The sequence below is a fragment of the Mastigoproctus giganteus genome, chromosome 13, assembly GCF_048544385.1.
Source record: "Mastigoproctus giganteus isolate SK-2022 chromosome 13, ASM4854438v1, whole genome shotgun sequence".
NCBI lineage: Eukaryota > Metazoa > Arthropoda > Arachnida > Uropygi > Thelyphonidae > Mastigoproctus > Mastigoproctus giganteus.
The window spans coordinates 45,174,298-45,190,348 of NC_143587.1; the positions used below are offsets into that span (position 1 = coordinate 45,174,298).

General features: G+C 34.7%; 1 protein-coding gene across 1 annotated transcript in view; it reads left to right on the forward strand.

Moving 5' to 3' along the window:
* LOC150076004 (uncharacterized) overlaps positions 1-16,051 on the forward strand; it is a 220,368-nt gene that overhangs the window by 18,857 nt on the left and 185,460 nt on the right. Inside the window, exon 2 of the mRNA XM_090387231.1 lies at positions 1,623-4,495. Coding sequence (XP_090243357.1) covers positions 1,774-4,495 — 2,722 coding nt within the window. The 5' untranslated portion in view covers positions 1,623-1,773. The remainder of the gene's footprint in view (positions 1-1,622; positions 4,496-16,051) is intronic.

Below are 16,051 nucleotides of genomic sequence, written 5' to 3' on the forward strand. Positions count from 1 at the left end.
GTTATTCAGAAACAGTCAATTTTTAAGACAGTAGTGCCACTGTAGTCATGCACTGAGGTAGAGATAAATCCAAGGTCATGAAAATATTTGAATTTAGCAGGAATAAAGCCTGTAATTTATTACAGAATGTTGACTCAGTATGGTGAAGCATGCATAGATCAGTGACAAGTTTATGAGAGGGCAAATAAGTTTAAGAATGGTGTTGAAAGTGTTGAGGATTCTCCTCGACCAGGGCAAGCACGCTGTATAGTGACAAAAGTCACAGTAGGAAACTGTTGAAGAAACTGTCACAGCTCACAAATGTGCTGACTGGGCTAGCCAGGTGGGTAAAGTGCCTACCTGGCAACCCAAAGGTCGCGGGTTCGAATCCCACCTCGGGCTTGGATCAGAGTAGAAAATTCAAAAACCTTGGGAGGTGCAATATGGCCACAGAAGCTGATGCGCCTGTGGCCATATTGCCACAGGCGCATCAGCTTCTGTGGCAATATTGCAAAACAAAAAAAAGCTCACAAATTTACTGTTGGTTTAGCACATAATATAGTTAGTGAAGAGTTTTGAAGAGTGTGTGCCTGATGGTGTGTGCCTGTTGGCACTTGACATCAGAACTGTACTGAAGAAACAATGACTTAATGTGTGTTCTGTGCTTCTTGGACAGTACAGCCACAAATGAGATGCTTTCTTCTCCTTTGAGTGGTATGAGCTCACCTCGACTGAAGAAAGTCCATACTAAAGCATCAGCTGGGAAGGCATCACTCATCTGTATTCTGAGATTATTATGAAGTTATTGCTTACTTTGTTCTGGGATTCATATATTAACTTTTATGGCAAATATCACAATGTACATCTGAACCAATTAAAGCTGTGAATTTGAAAGAAATGTCATGGTTTGCTGTCCGTGTGTGTGCGTGCACGCACCTGACTGCCTGCAGCATAATGCTCATCTTCACACTGCCCATTATGCAGCGAATTGTATGCAGGATATGAAGTTGATCCATCCTCCATATTCACCAGACTTAGCTCCATGTGATTATCACTATTTTGGTAAATGAATGTCTCGCTTCTCATCCAATGTGGCAGTGTATGAATTTCAATACAAACCACAAAACTTCTCAAAGAATCCAGATATTGGAGGAACTATGTTGGGTGATGGGGACTACATTGACATGCATTTCCTTATCTGTAAAATACAACTTTTATTTAACTTTTGTAGCTTTCATTAAATCAACTTTGTAAAAGAAATCAAACAATTCAGAAGATCAATAAAATGAATACGACATCTAAAGTAGAATTAGCGAAGAAAAGGCAGCTGTAACAAAGGACAGAATTGTAGAATATATTACATTCTACAATTCTGTCCAAATGTGTACCATTAATCTGAATGTATTACATTCACATTAATGGTGCACATTTCAACTTGGGTATTTTTTCTAAATAACACTTTCACCAAGCAAGTTACTGTAAATAATCTCCAAATTGTTTTTTTTTTTTACTTTTATGTATGATTTGAATCTTACTGCTACACTGTTTTTAATTTAATGCTTTTACTTGCTTTTAGTTAATTAATATTTTAAATTCTTTATAAGAATAACTATTATATTGAATTTTTTTTCTCCCAAACATAGGACTGAATGCTGGACCAGAATGGCTGATTCAAGCAATTGAAGACAAAAATGAAATACACAAGGGAATTGTCTGTATTACACAAGATTTAAAGGCTGTGTATATGCATTTAGTTTTGGATGTCCAATCTGACATGATGGTTATTAAAACAACATGTCATCTCTAAGTAACAATTTAAAAAACAACTTAACCCATACATCCGAAAAAAGAGCAACTATAAAAGGGAAGCAGGAAAAGGAACCACGGTTGCTCTGCCCATTGGTTCATGCCAAATACTCATCAGGAAATGTAAACAGTGCTGAAAATACTACTAAAGTTCCTTATAGATCCAAACCTATTTGTTATAAAAGTACGCCATCCAGCAAGTTTCACACTGAATCACATAAGTATGCTCTCTCTGAAACTAAAATAGTTTCCTCATTTGAAGTAAATGGACAAGAAAAATTAAAAGTTGGAAGTCTCAGATCCTCTCCTAAATGGTCTCAGATTAAAGACAGATTTGAAAATGGTGACGGTTCTCATCCATCATCGAAGCTTACGAGGAGCTCATCACTTCCAAAATATAATACTCAGCATTTGTCTACAAAAAATGTTAAACCTATTTCTAAAAGCCTTACAACATTATGTCAGGAACATAACTTAATGATTTCTGATACGTTTTATAAGAAATCGTATCATAGAGATTCTAGCCCAGATCACTCATTTCAACCACCTAATTCCATCAAATTTGATTGTGTTTGTGATAAAACTCCTGCCACTACACATAATTCCAGAACCTCAGGGAAATCTTCATTAAAACTAAACAGTGTTTCTAGTACATTGTCAACTAAGCCTCCTTTACATAAAGTTCCAGTCACAGAAAATAAGTTTAATCAATCACAGGACTTGCCAAATGCAGGTTTTTTTAAAAGGGGACAGTCTGTGCCAATTTCATGCAGTGCCTCATCTCTTGCTGTAAATGGACCTTTAAATACTTATAAATCCTCTATTTCATGCCTACATGGATCTTTGTTACCAGAACATAATTCTGTGTCTAAACGACATGCAACACTTCTAAATGATAAAAAACAAAATTATGCCAAGAACTATAAGGCAAAAGAAAATGTTATTAACAGTAAATCTTGGACAACTAACCATAGTTTATCACCTTGTGTTCCTAAAAGGGAATCTATTAAAAATAAGGAAGTGCAAGACAAACTTAATAGCAAAGCAGATTCATCTAAGCAAATTGGAAATGACACTAATACATCCACTGAGGCAGAGTGTTTAGTAAGTACCAATGTTCCCAAAGAAAATACTCCTGGCAAAGAAAACTCTGTGGAGGAACTACATTCTTCTGATTTAAATAAAACTAGTAATTTAATTATAAAAGCACAACAGAATGGAAAATCAACAAGAATACCAGCCAATTTATGGAAGAAGAAGAAAGGCACATGGATAAAAGTTAAAGAAGAATATTTAAATTCAGAAATTAATGCTGACATGAACAATATAGAATGTAGTGTGGCATTTTTAACAGATAAATTTAATTCACTCACAACATTTGATAATCCTCCAGTTAATTCACCAAGCAATGTTACGAAGCCAAAGCAAACATCCTTTTCAAAGCCTTTGATAATTTCAAATATTCCAACTTCAGTGTCTGTTAAGAAGGGTGAAAACAAATCTGTACAGAAAAGTTTTCTAATGCCAAGTAATTTTATTGGTCAAACAACTGCTACTCCTTCACATAGTGTACTTCAAGCAGCAATGACTAATCAAAAGAAACAGTTAACACTTTCATCGGAAAATAAATTTTCATCCAAATGTAATAACGTAGATGGTATTCTAAAGAATGTAGAAATTCCAAATTCAAAAGATTCTTCTGTAGATGATGTAAGTTTTTCATGTAATTTAAAAAAAATAAATTCAGTTAAAAAAGCAGTCCGTAGTTATGAAGAAAATTTAGTACTTTTATCACCTGTAAATCAAAGGAAGTCTAAATTTCCAAATGGGAAATGTAACTCAGGTACTGAAATACCTTCCAAACAAACTCCCGAAAGTAGTCAAAATTCTTCCAGTAAAAGCTCACCTGATATGGACTCTTCTTTTCTTCAACTTACTAAATCAAAGCATGACATGAAGAACATTTATAATCAGTCAAACACATTCCAGAATTTTTTTAGCAGGTATGAAAAAGATGATGAAATACAGAAAGAAAGCCAGACTTCTAACAGTGCAAAAAACGAGGATTCTCATCAAGAATCAGAAAAATTTAAAATTATAAATGAATGCAGTGATCCTGCTGCATCCCAGTGCAATGGAAAAAATATGACTACTGATCAGAAATGGATAGATACATCTTGTTGCACCATATATTGCAATATTTTAAATGGTCAGACAAAGGAAGTAAAAGAGGCTAAACCACCATTACCCACTGTTGTTTGTAAGACACCTGTTCCTTTACCACGGAAACATTTATCAGTATCTGATGAACATCCAGTTTATGCCAATCAGCCAGAAAGCTATACTAGAACTAATGAATATTCTAATGGTGTTGTCAGGAATGAAGACCTGGAAAATCAAACAGATCTTGAGCCTAACACATCTTTCTTATGGAGACATTTAAATGGAAGCCACAACGAAAAATTTAAATTTGAAATGTTTAAGGATATTCCACTGAATGGAATAATATACAGTAATTGTCAAAAACAACATTCAACAGTGCAATATAAAAGTAACACATCTGAAAAAAGTGCAGACTGTGATTATAGTAAAGAGAAAACTGGAGTTTTAAGTATGAAATCTTGCTCAGATAGTATAGCTAACATCAGAAAAATTTCAGTGGGGTCATTGATTGACTCAGGTTGCTATAATCAAAGTAAATCTGAAAACGGTAAGGATTCTTTTTTTTTTTTTTTTTTTTTTTCTTTTTAGGATGCCATGTTGGTTATGTGGTATTTATTTAGCTGTTATGGTTTTTATTAGTATTCAGAAATGAAATTTCAAAAAAAAAAAAAATTCATTTAATTTAGTAGTTTCAAATTCACAAGATCAGTTGCATTTTAGTTTTCACAGCTCTTTATCTAAGAAATATGATCAGCTGATGTAATTTAGATCCATGTTTATAAGCTGCATTCTCATATTCTCCTCCCCCACAGTGGTCTGCTTTTTATGAAGAATAGGATCTCCAGAACATGTTGTCTCTCTTCAAGCAAAACATTTGATATGTCCTATTCATGAAATGACGTCTCAAATAATGAATTCCATAATACAAATTGCAGATTTTCTTTTGGAGATTGAAAACAATTTTTTCTATTTTGTGTCACAAGTCAATTGTACGAGAATTATTTTTAAACACTTTGTCTTTGCAATATCCCCATAAAGAATAATGACATGGGTTTAAATCTGATGATAGAAGTGGTCAAGTTAAACCACCTTGAACATCAGAATCTACAGAACCTCAGAAACAGGCTTCGGTGGTATCAATTCCGTAACATGTGAAAGATGTAATGAAGTCATTCTAAAAAACATTGAAGACTTCAGAAGTGAATATACTTTCAGTTAACACAGGTCCACAGTTACTAATACTAGAAAAAAGACACAGTGTAACTTGAGAATGCAAGGGATTGTCAGTATAGATATGAGGATTTTTCTAGAACTCAATAAGCTTATTTTATTCTTCAAATTGGCCTTGCTGGTTTGGAAAAATAACCACACATAAGTTGCAACAAATACACCAATCCATATATATGACAAAATCTTTGATTAAACAAAATAAAAATTAGACATAGGATAAAATTGTATATTTAATATAAAATAAAATATACTGATAAAACTATGAAGTTATAAGTGATAACACTGAAGCTTTCTAGCCAACTGCCTCTTTTGTCAACAGTGAACTTTGAAGCCAGCAGGACCATGGCTCAGTATGTGTTAATGAATAATCATTGGAAGTTTCTTCAGTAATAACATTTACCCATCCGTGTTGCTGTACTGTGATTGTAAAATTCCACTGTTGACAAAGGGGGTGGCCACCTTTGGAAGCTTTAGTGTTGTTGTTATCACTTTTAACTCCATTTTATATATATATATATATATAATAAAATACATTTTTAGTAAACAATTTTTAATTAATAATAGCATTTTTGGCTTTTTTTTTACACAAGGCACAGTAAGTTAACTAAAAATTAATGTAATAATATGAGTTTAAATGAATTACAACTAATAGCATAGAAAAGATAGAAAGAATAAATGAATAAATAAATCAATAATCATAAACAATAATGCATGTCATAATCATGATTCTAATATCGTATCAAGAATCCACAATGTGACCATGGTTCATGGAAGCACAAAGTATTTCAATTAGCCATACGGTATAGTGCAAGTTCAACACTAAATTATTTTGTTTTAAATTTGGTAACATTTTTCTATTTTAAATTTTGTACATAGCTTCAGTTTAGATGTACAAAATGTATTAATGAGATTCTGTGAGATCTCGCCTAAAAAACTAGAATCGCTCCTATTGATAGGAGAGGTTAAATTCTAAACTGAAATCAAAATTATTTCATCATTGTCATCCATATCAGTTTATCCTACAAATGTACAAATTCACTGGATACAACAGATCTGGATGTATTTTCGTCTATGCTATCCTAATTTCTGTTAGAAGACATTCTCAATCCATCTTTATGATCTCTGTGTCTGGTTCTATAACAATTTATTTTGCTTTGAATCTGTTTAGCTAATCTCTTCTCTCCACCTTTTAACACATCTGCACCACCTTAAGTTTTCTTCACCTCCTTTTAATTGGATATTTCTTACACCAAATTGTTTTTTTATTTACCCTATTCCATTTATTTTTTAATAGATAGTTTTAATAGATTTTTTTAATAAATAGTTCCATTTATTTTTCTTAATACACTCATTTTTGAAGAGTCTACCTATCATTTTTGAAGAATCAGCTAATGTTGTGTGAAAGAGATTACATAGTTTGTTAACAGTAACTAACTAAAGAGGTGTCCAGTATTCACCTCTTAAGCCTTATTTATAACTTCTTGAAGTTCATAAGGTAAAGGTGAAAGTTTAAAACTACATTAATAATTAAGATTATGCTCAGAGGAGGAAGAAGTGCACCTCTTCTTCCTCTGAGCATAATCTTAATTATTAATGCCGTTTTAAACCTTTCACCTTTACCTTCTTATGAACTTCAAAAAGTTATAAATACGGATTGAGGTGAGTACTGGATGAATTAAGATTTTGCTATAAATTAATTATGAGAAAATAGACAGTACTTTAAGACCTAACTATAAAAATTTTCTAACTAAAAAGTTGTATAATAATATTAGTGTTGGCAATATGATGCTAGTAAGTAAAGCTTGTAAAAGCTTTACTTACTAACTTTACTTACTTTACTTTACTTACCAGTCAAAAAAAAAAAAAAAAAAAAACAGCTTCATTTTCCTATTCCTTTCAATAATTTATTGGAAGGAATGGGAAGTTAACCTTCCTTAGATTAATTCGAACTGGTCACCTCCACAACACTAGGTAGAAGTTTATTTCTGACAATTATATATTCTAACAATTGATGATTTGGCTTAATGCAAATTTCTGCACATCTGTTTTACAACCATTCTTTTTTTTCAATTTAAATTTATGTCATCTGAGAAAAGGTAAAGATGTGTGCCATCAGCATTTAATTTTCTTAACCCTCTGAAAGCCTTATATACTTCAATTAGGGCACCATTTAGATGCCTGATAAGCATTAGCATTAGTAGAGGCATATGATGCAAGAAAGCAAGCCTATTCAGCATCAGCCAAAAAAAAAAAAAAAACCCTCTCCCATTTCACCCCTCCGTTCGTTCGAAATACCTGTCCAGTTGAGCTTTAAATTTGTTTAGGCTATCAACTTCAACAACAAGTGATGGAAGTCGGTTCCACCAACCAACCACCTGCTGGCCAAAGGCAAATTTCCGCACATCTATCCGACATCCGTCCTTCCTCAATTTGAATTTATGCCCTCTGAGGTGATTATTCTGAGAAAGATGAAGAATCCCATTGGCATTGAGCATGCTCAAACCATTCAAAAACTTATACACCTCTATCAGATCACCTCGCCGGTGCCTAGTCTCCAGACTCTGTAATTTGCAAAACTTAAGCCTTTCTTTGTAAGAGCAACCCTTTGTTCCATTTACTAATCTTGTTGCCCTTCTCTGTACCCGTTCCAGCAGCTCTACATCCTTCTTGAAATGAGGCCTCCAGACCTGTATACAGTACTCAAGATGTGGCCTGACCATTGCCTTATACAAGGGAATAATCACCTCCTTCTCCCTGCTAGAAAAATTCCTGTATATCATTGACAAGACACCATGAGCTACTCTTGCAGCTCGTCTGCACTGCTCAGAGAACTTCATATCTGCCTGCACAATTACCCCCAGGTCCTTTTCATTCTCCACCACTGTCAGTGTAGTACTGCAGAGTTGATACATTGCTCTGGGGTTACTGTTACCCATATGTAGTACTTTACATTTGTCAATGTTAAACTTCAACTATCCCCTATATCTTTTTTCACACTCCATTACCATGAGTTTGTTACCATCCGAGTGGTGTGTTATTCTAGGATTACAACCACCCAGTGCAGTTCCTTGCATATATCACTGTTAAACCTGAATTGCAATTTTTTTTAAATAAGATACTGTTTCATCACAGGGTACTGAAACAGTTTGAAAAAAAAAAAAGAATACTATCCTGTGTTTTGTTTTTCTCTCTTTACTGTCTGGTGATGCTCTTAGTTATCCAGCAGATAACTTGTGTATAATGTAGTCATTTCTAAAGTGAGCATAAGTCCAAGTTCTGTAGAGGGACAATAGTGCCCTCCATACAGCAAAGACAGATACAGTAAAAATATGTATGATTATAATATGGTTATGGCTCGTAGAATGTTTTAGTAAAAGGAACTCTAAAATACCATGAAACTAATGCAGAAAATTAATGTTATATTAAGGGTTATGCTTTCAAAAGTGTGATTCTGTTTTTTTTTTTTTTTTTAATGAAAACCCCAAACACAAAAGGTATTAACTTGTAGTACTTGTGCCATATTTGGGTTGTAGGTTGAGAAGGCAGAATTATTTGTGTCTTGACGAAACTGTTTGATGTTTGAGTGAGGCTACTGACTAGACGTTTTTTCGGAAACTGCTAAGTGAAACTTTATTTATTAATTTGAAATTATTGTTTTTCTCTAAATTTTGATTTAAAATTAGTAGTCTTGTATTTATTTGTAATTCCCTGATTGATTTAATGTACTTTACTTGGCCATTGTAATTGCTTAAAAAACCAGTCTTCTTCTTCCAGCATTGTTGTATCTATAAGAATGTTTGAATTTTGTCGCCATTGTTTTAGAGTTGATATAGGAGATACCTGGAGGTTTCTATGTAGCTTTGTGTGCAATCAGTATTAGAAGAGGCTTATAAAATAAAATTTATAGCACTACATACGTGTTTTAATAACAACTTTATCACATAGTCTGTAATGTACGACATAAATTTTCATAGAGCTTTTAGCGTTGATGATTTGGTGTAGACATAGTATCACAAATAAGTCGCATGAGAGTTTGAATAACGTAGGTTGGCAATAGATAGATAAATTTATTATCTCTTATAACTACTTAGAATTTACAAACATAATGGTATAGTGTAATACATATAACCTAAACTTGATAGGAGGTACGAAATACATGTAACATAAACTTGGTAAGAGATACAAAATACATATATTATAAACTTTATGTTGCAATATATATATTCAATACAGGTAACCCTCGTATAACACTGTAGTTTGGTTCCTACAAAATCTCATGTAATGCAAAATCGTGTTATACGGGACTAAGAACCAGTACAAAAAGGGGGGTTATGTTCCAAAAGCTAACAAAAATATGCCATTTTTTTTATAAGTATCAGAAACTTAATTTTTATAGTAGTAATAACTTAAATAGTAATAAGTGTAATAATGTACGTTCATTTAATTTTATTCCTCTTCATCGCTGCTAAACACAATCTCTTCTGCAGCATCTAGATTTTGTGTACCTTCTGCACTCTTCGAAGTCACAATTATTTTTTATGGTCTCAAATAAGCACACATTCAATAGCACAGAACCTAATCCAGGGACCTCCCTACAAAATACAGTGGACCCCACTTTAAATGACAGATGAAAATTGGAAGAATATTTTCCAGTTATCAAAATAAAAATAGATTTACCCTTGCATACATAGCTTAATTAATACGTACTATAATATCTATATAATATCGGTGTAAATACACCATAGTTAACCCATAGATTTGAGCTACGATTGTAGCGTAGAAGGCATCGTTTTAATTGTATCTCATAATGTGGTTGCCTTCACAACAAGATAGCTACTATTGAATTACTTCAAATAAATAACGCTTCTCTAGTAGAGAAGACTACTGTTATTTATTTTCAGCGTACCACCACCCAGACGATTGTTTCGAAGCTTTTTGGCTTCATCAGTGGGCGGGTAGGTAATACAACAAGCCATCTCAGTTGCGAAGTTATATCCACATTATGAGAGATGCCAGAAGGGTGTGGTGGTAATGTATTTGAAAAATTAAATGCACTAGGCATAATCCTAATATGGGTTTTGATAATTAACTATATAATATCGGTGTAAATACACCATAGTTAACCCATAGATTTGAGCTACGATTGTAGCGTAGAAGGCTACGCTACAATCGTAATGTGGATATACTCTCATAATGTGGATATAACTTTGCAACTGAGATGGCTTGTTGTATTACCTACCCGCCCACTGATGACGAAGCCAAAAAGCTTCAAAACGATCGTCTGGGTGGTGGTACGCTGAAAATAAATAACAGTAGTCTTCTCTACTAGAGAACCATTATTTATTTGAAGTAATTCAATATTAGCTATCTTGTTGTGAAGGCAACCACATTGTGAGATACAATTAAAACGATGCCTTCTACGCTACAATCGTAGCTCAAATCTATGGGTTAACTATGGTGTATTTACACCGATCGATATTATATAGTTAATTATCAAAACCCATAAGGATTATGCCTAGTGCATTTAATTTTCCAAATACATTACCACCACACCCTTCTGGCATCTCTCATAATGTGGATATAACTTCGCAACTGAGATGGCTTGTTGTATTACCTACCCGCCCACTGATGACGAAGCCAAAAAGCTTCGAAACGATTGTCTGGGGTGGGGGGGAGAGCCTGGTAGTCACGGAGTTTCCGAGAATGGGTAACAACAGTCTTCTCTACTGGGGAAGCGTTAGCTATTGGAGGAATTTGAGTTTTTGAGTGGTGTGAGTTGAAGAGTTACTGTCCCTTTCATTCTTCGACGACGTGTTTTTTCCTCTTCCACTCCTTACTATTACTTTCCCTCTACCTTTTTGCTTTTCTAAGTCTAATAGGGACAATGGTTTGAATAGATCTGGTCCAACGGGGTTTTTTCACATTAAATTCACAAACGATAGTCTGGGTGGTGGTACGTTGAAAATAAATAACAGTAGTCTTCTCTACTAGAGAAGCGTTATTTATTTGAAGTAATTCAATAGCAGCTATCTTGTTGTGAAGGCAACCACATTATGAGATACAATTAAAACGATGCCTTCTACGCTACAATCGTAGCTCAAATCTATGGGTTAACTATGGTGTATTTACACCGATATTATATAGTTAATTATCAAAACCCATAAGGATTATGCCTAATGCATTTAATTTTCCAAGTACTATAATATATACATACTAATAGATATTTCTATTCACTGACTTTTTTTTTTTTTGGTTGTAAAATTTAAAACAGTAAAAATGATAAGCAATTAATAACAAAGAACATGGCATGCACAAGTTACAACAAACATGATACGGAGTAATGAGTTTCTGAAAATTTATTTATGTTTTTTATATGACTGAAACTATTCAATCGTGGAAGCGGAAACACATTTTACCATAATAACATGAAACCCACAGAATTCCAGCTATCGGTACTATAGCAAATGCAAGAAGATAGTTTACTGTTTATAATTGATTACACGAACAGAAAAGACCAATAAACCTGAAACTGCAAATTGTTTTTGTTTTATGGTAGTGACCTCCAAAAATGTGCTCTAGAAAAATGTCACGAAGGCGATTACTAGTGAGTCAACAGCAGGGATCCACAAAAAGGAATGGAAACGTTGAAAATTACATCTAACACAACAGCAGTTTTCCCAGCACAAAAGCTCAAAAATACCATGTTATGCGAGATTTCCATCAATTCTCAAACTGTGTTAGAGCGAAACCTTGTAGAAGTATCATGTCATGCGAGGATTGCTGCAATTTATCAATCGTGTTAGAGCAAAACCTGTTGAAGTACTGTGTTATACATGGGTTGCCTGTAATAACATAACTGGTACATAGTGTTATTACTGCATTAGGATATAAATTTAGATTATTTTTAATTATATTGAATTTGAACCAAAATCATGCTGCAGAGCAGCAAAGCAAAAGGCTCAAGGTAGTGGGAGTGCTGCGGCTTCATGGAGACCTGAAGTGGGTGATTGTCCCTTGAATCATGGCATTACGAAATATACTGGTTGTTTGCAGAGCTATCAGGAACGAGACACAATGTTGCCAAGGAGGATGTCTTTGTGTGTGCTTGATGTAAAGTGTGTGAGGATATTAAGTGCCAACTGAGTTGTTATTGGCCTTTGAGAGCTTGAAGAACAAGATGGATGACCTAAAAGGATTTAAATGGGGAGCATCAAGTGCTCAGCTGCCAACATCAATGACAGCTTGCACTTGATCATCAGGCAACACAGTGGCAATCCCCAAGGCAGAATGCACTGGTTCCATTAGGAGCTAGATGTCAGTGACTATTGTCAGGAAAACGGGAAATGCAGTTGTGCAAAAAAGGATAGATGGAATAGGACTAGGGTGTGTCTGCCAGAGGCAAAATAACATTGTTGATGACATTGTAGAGCAGATATCTTTTAAAGGCACAAAAGGTAATATTGTTGTACAAGTTGGCACTAATGACGTTAAGAGTAAGAGATCTGAGAGCTTAACAAGTACAGGTCAGTGTTGAAAAAAAAGTCGCGAGTTAGGGTTAAATTTGAAAGTTTCTGCCAGGCACAATAGGATGGAGTATATGATGAGAGCCTTGTCAGTCAATTCAACACTGGAAAGATTGTGTAAGGCTCATGGAGTAAAATTTTTCTTAGTGTGGACTGTGACTACTAACAGGAGAGACTGCTTCAACAGGGATGGGAGACCCTTGAATAGAAAGGGTGCAAGAATATTTGCTGATGCTGTTCAGGTGATGTTAGGTGGGTCAGAAAACTGCTAGCTTGTGGGGGATTCACAGACTAACAGATCAACAATTGCTGCAGACAGAGGTAAAAATGATTCTACACTGCTTCTATTGGAACAAGCAGCAGCTCGAAAAGCAAGGTGCTAGAGATGTCAAGGACTGCTGGGAGTCATCACGGAACAAGTAAATACTTGGGCTGTGTTAAGGTAACTAAGAGTAAGAACTGGTGCATTTACACAGATGCTAGGAGCATAGTAAATAAATTTCTTGAATTTGATGTGCCGGTCAAGACATTAAAGGTGGATATTGTTGGGATATCAGGGACGTGGTGCCACATGGATATAAGGAATGCAGAATTTGAATTTGGAGAGTACAATGTGTACAGAAAAGATAAAAGTATTCAAAGTATTTTTGTTTTTCAGGCATTCTCCAGGGTTTCCCCTATATGCCGCATCGTCTGTAAGGCATATGCCAAAGCCACAGTATGTTGTGTTGTGTGTGTGTGTGTGTGTGTGTGTGTGTGTGTGTGTGTGTGTGTGTGTGTGTGTGTGTGTGTGTGTGTGTGTGTTCTAGTGAATGTTGAGTACTGGCAGCTTTGCGGCCAGATGCTGCAAAGGATGGGGGGGGCAGGGGACACCTGTTCCACTGCCCTCCTGACCCCCATCCCTTGCCATGAGGAGGAGTGCCAGGGACTGTACACAAGACTCTTATTGGAACTTTCAGGGATTACCTGAAAACTCTGAGGGTACTTTTGAGAACTGAAATGGGAGAAGTAGGGGAGAAAGGAAGGGAAAAAGAGGATAGAAAGTTGAGGAGAAGGAATTGAAAATTAGGTCTTTAGGAAAGGTAACAGAAAAGAGGACGATCAGCAAACTAACACAGTTAAACAAACTTTATGTTGACCTTTAGTATTCTTAACAAAACTTATGTTATGGATAAAAAAAGTATGTTAAACCATGAATAACATACAATAGAAAATTGTTTTCTATGTCAAAGCATTTAAAATATTAGCTAAACAGTTAAGAATCTTATAGAAAAGCACCATACTGACTAAAGTCAAAAGTGAAAGTATATACAATTATTGACGAGACGATTGGAGGAAACCAACAACTCTCATTGACTATTATGACAAAATATATACATCAGGTAGTTAAATAACTAAGACACCTACTCAGACAGGTGTCAGGTTATGATCATGCAGAGATGCGGTCTTAATAAAACATTAGCTATAGTAGCACTCACTGCAAATGCAGTGGCAGATGTGACATATTTAAAAAGGTCTTATTTAAAATTATCAGCAATTGGTAGTACAGCTACACTCAGTATCAGTTCTTATTTTAGATAGTATACAGTCATTTTCTATTAAAGCCAATGATAGGTCAGAGTACAACTCTGTTCGATATAAGTCCTAAACCAAAATTCCAAACCAGGCAAGGTTAGGAAGTCACATGCTGAAGACCCTGCAATGGGAATAAAGTCCAATTAATCATGGTCCATTATAAAACCATTCATTAGAAGCTGATGGAACAATATCACTCAAAAGCAGTCCTTGAGAGACAAACTAATAATAACGTAGATATCAAGCAGTTTTCAAGTAGTTTTCGCATTGCTTCAGGCTGCAAAACAAGCACAAATCGATATATTTGTATCTCTGAACCAAAATCACCGCAGGGGCTCACATCTGGTGAGTACGGGCATGGCACACCCAGGATCCTGAGCTGGGTATCATCTTTCTTGGTGATTCCCTTCTACTTCTGACTCTCTCTCTCTCTCTCTCTCTCTCTCTCTCTCTCTCTCTCTCTCTCTCTCTCTCTCTCAGGATAACTCAGAAATTTTTTTTTTTGGCTGGTGCAGCAGAAGCCTCAGGCTTCCTTGCACCATATGAATAATTATAATAATAAAATAATAACACATTGAACATTGGATCTTACAAGTATATAATCTGATCTTGATGGTAAAGCTGCCACCTAATTTATAGGTGACAATTTACAGACTTAAATAGATAACAATCGATAGTTTTATGTACATATATACATGCCAGCTGTGAGCAAAAGTGCACAGCCAGGGCCAAAATTGCTACTTCACAATTTCATTTAATTATCAACTAAATTGCAGTAATTACTATAAAAGTTACAACAATTCAAAACATGTAATCAAACTCAGCGAATCCACGATGCCGAGAAATTTCTTCCATACTGAAGAATTTAGCTATTAGACTAAATATCTAATTATTACTCAAAATATGTTTTAAATAGTTGATCAGCATAAAAAGCCGGGGCAAGAAAGTTCTCTTTATTTGCCACTAATTGATACATATTCTTAGGGCTATATATCTCAGTAATAGTTTGCATTTAATTCCTCAAGTCAACATAAAAATTACACTTGAAAAGCATATGTTCTATAGTTTCATCAAGGCCACATGGGCACAAAGGAGAGGCTGCTAAACCCAAAGCATATAATATATGATTAACACTCTTGTGTCCTGTCAGTAAGAATAAGGTGTTGTCCAAAATAGAACCAATTAGTTTGTTTACAACTTTCAAATACATGAGGAAAATATTTATAAGTTACTCTCTCCAAAGGGGCAGCAGTCCATTCTGTCTGCCAAGCTTGTAAACATTCCTTTTTAATGTGATACTTACTAGTTTTTCAGATACGTTTAGGTCAATAACATAATTGTTTATTCTAGCTTGTATGTTTTTGCATTGAAAGTAATGTAAATTTTGAGCTATTACTTCAAAACGTGTAGGGATTCTACCACAAACAATCTGTAAAGCAATGGTAGACACTGTCCTGCAATTACGAGAAGTGGCCAAAAGAAAGAATCCCTGTGCTTGCAAGAGATACTTTTTAATTGAGGAATGATAAATTTTATCTCTCTAAGCACCTGCAGCATAGTAGATGATGTGGAGAAACACACATTTGTAGTATAATTTTAGTGTTCAATTTAATGCCCCAAACAGATTTACTAAATCTAACAATCTTTTCAGTTAGAAAGATGGAACTATTAAAATTGGTTGGAAATTTTTACTGCAATTTTTTCCCCCCCTCAAGTTGTAATGAAGTACAGTTTCACCAATCTGTACTTCATTACTCTGTACACACAGCTGAAAC